The sequence below is a fragment of the Sinocyclocheilus rhinocerous genome, unplaced genomic scaffold (genome assembly GCF_001515625.1).
Source record: "Sinocyclocheilus rhinocerous isolate Xijiao unplaced genomic scaffold, SAMN03320098_v1.1 scaffold662, whole genome shotgun sequence".
NCBI lineage: Eukaryota > Metazoa > Chordata > Actinopteri > Cypriniformes > Cyprinidae > Sinocyclocheilus > Sinocyclocheilus rhinocerous.
Genome location: NW_015639782.1, coordinates 1,138,043 through 1,140,170, shown reverse-complemented (window position 1 = coordinate 1,140,170; position 2,128 = coordinate 1,138,043). Strand labels below are relative to the sequence as shown.

The window sequence follows — 2,128 nt, the reverse complement described above, 5'->3', positions numbered from 1 at the left end:
CCCCCGTTCAAACTATATGTTTACCTACAGTATAATGAGTTCTTTATGATCTTAATAATAAATGTGTCAAATAGTCTGGTTTTCAAACTCAAACAGGCTATTACTGGGATACCTCAGATTGCCTTCAGAAGATCTATTCTCCTGGGATCCAAGGTTTTCTCCAGTATGAATTGGTGCAGATGCCCTCCTTCATGCACACTGCTCCAGAAATTCTTGACATGGGCTACCTTACTGGTGGCGATGACACTGAGCACTTCCTGCAAATTCCAGCTCTCCCTCTTAATACTGACATGTCTGCAGTTCCAGAGTATGACCAGTATACCATGCCAGAGGTCCACCATGTTATCCACCCAACAGCTAGATCAAACTCCATGTCTTCTAGTCAACATCACATCCATGACTACCCACAGCCTATTCAAACAACCTTTGGGATGCCTCAAGGCCATCATATAGGACCTGCTGGGGTTCCTGATTCCTTAGAAAGTCCTGTGTAAGAGCCACACACTTCTAAATTCCATCAGACTTGCCAACCAGTGGTTAGAATTTAAATTCTACAGTTACTGACCATAAAGAACTTCATAAAGATGTTGTTGGTAACACTACCAGAGACTGAGGTGTGACCGAGGTAGGCTTATAGGCTCTCATTTGAAATCACCATTAATCACTAATGCAGAACCATCTATTTTTGAATGGTAGGAATGTCACTCCTAGATTTGCAATCTAGGTGCAATCTATTTGTTGGAAAAATGACAGTGACAGTGGTCTTGGGGGTTAAACAGACACCTAGTTGTATGGATAAAGCATCATGCAAAAGTTTTTTTTTTTTTTTTTTTGATGTTATTGAACACTAGCCAAAAACATTTTTTTTTTTTTTTTTTTAGTTAATCATGCCATCAGCTATTCACAGTCAGTCATGATTTATTCTGTAATTGAAAATGTACAAAACAGGGAGTTAATGGCATAAACAGAGTAGTATTTGGCTAGTCATGTGATCTCAACACGGTGGCCTCTATGAGGGGACTCGCTCCATGTAGAATATAACCATTGGTTACATTTTATTTCAGTAGTCCACTTTAAACATTCTACTAACTGCATCTGCAACTATATATCAACTAACATTAGAGTATTAGTAGACTGTTAGGTTAGGGTTAGTAGAGTAAGTACTTTTTTATAGTCAGCAGAATGTGTTGGGGAAATAAATAAAGTGTTTGCGGATATTAAGTATACAGTCTACTAATACTCTGATCAATGACTGCTAGTTGATATGGAGTTGCAAACTTATTTAGAGTTAGTTGAATGTCGTACAAATGGACTATCAAAATAAAGTGTTATCAAAACCGATATGATATATCTTCATTTCATGTATGTGATCTTAAACACATTTTAAATAGTACTATGCATTTCTTTTGTATATTTTATACACATTGATCGAACAGCATATAGTTCAACCGCAAACTCATGCCATTGCTTTAGTCATTGTTTACAGTACATTGAAGATTTAAACTTAAAAAAAGTCACACTTCAGCTTTATATATTAAATATTTTCTTTTTCCATGCTGACATGAATTGACATGAAATGTTGTCATTGAAATGTTATGGTCAGTGTGGGAATTGTACATTTGTGAAGTTCGTTATGAATTAGTTTTGGGTAATCCGAGACAAATTTGACAATGAAATTTCATTTTAAGATTTAATTCCTAATGTATTTAATTACTGTGCTTTGTAAATGACCAGTGTCCAGAAAGGGGCATTATTAAGTGTGTCACCTAAAAGGTTAAAGAAAAAAATAAAAAGAATATTTTCTTTGTGTATTCTTTAGATACCTGAGAATACACAATACTTTTTTTTAACAATAGACAGTTATGTATTGTCTGTTAAATGCTATGTATATTATTCTCTCCTTGCCGAAATGACTTTTTGAAATGTTACTGTTCTGTATGTTCAAAAATGAAAATATTTTTTAAGACATAATACATTATGTTCTGTCTCGTTTATGCATTTATAGTGTTTGGGTGGTTGTTCCAAGATTATAAAATACCTGAAGGTCTTTGTTAATGAGTAAGGCATCAGGTTGAGGAGCAGAGAGAATCTCTCTATCCATATGGTGAATTATATATATATATATATA

The 2,128-nt window shown here is 34.5% G+C and overlaps 1 protein-coding gene across 1 annotated transcript in view; it reads left to right on the top strand.

Moving 5' to 3' along the window:
• Positions 1-673, top strand: part of LOC107752043 (protocadherin Fat 1-like) — a 39,314-nt gene extending 38,641 nt beyond the window's left edge. The window contains 1 exon segment of the mRNA XM_016567894.1: positions 97-673. Within this exon segment, the coding sequence (XP_016423380.1) occupies positions 97-494 (398 nt within the window). The 3' untranslated portion in view covers positions 495-673.
• The last annotated feature ends 1,455 nt before the right edge of the window (positions 674-2,128 follow it).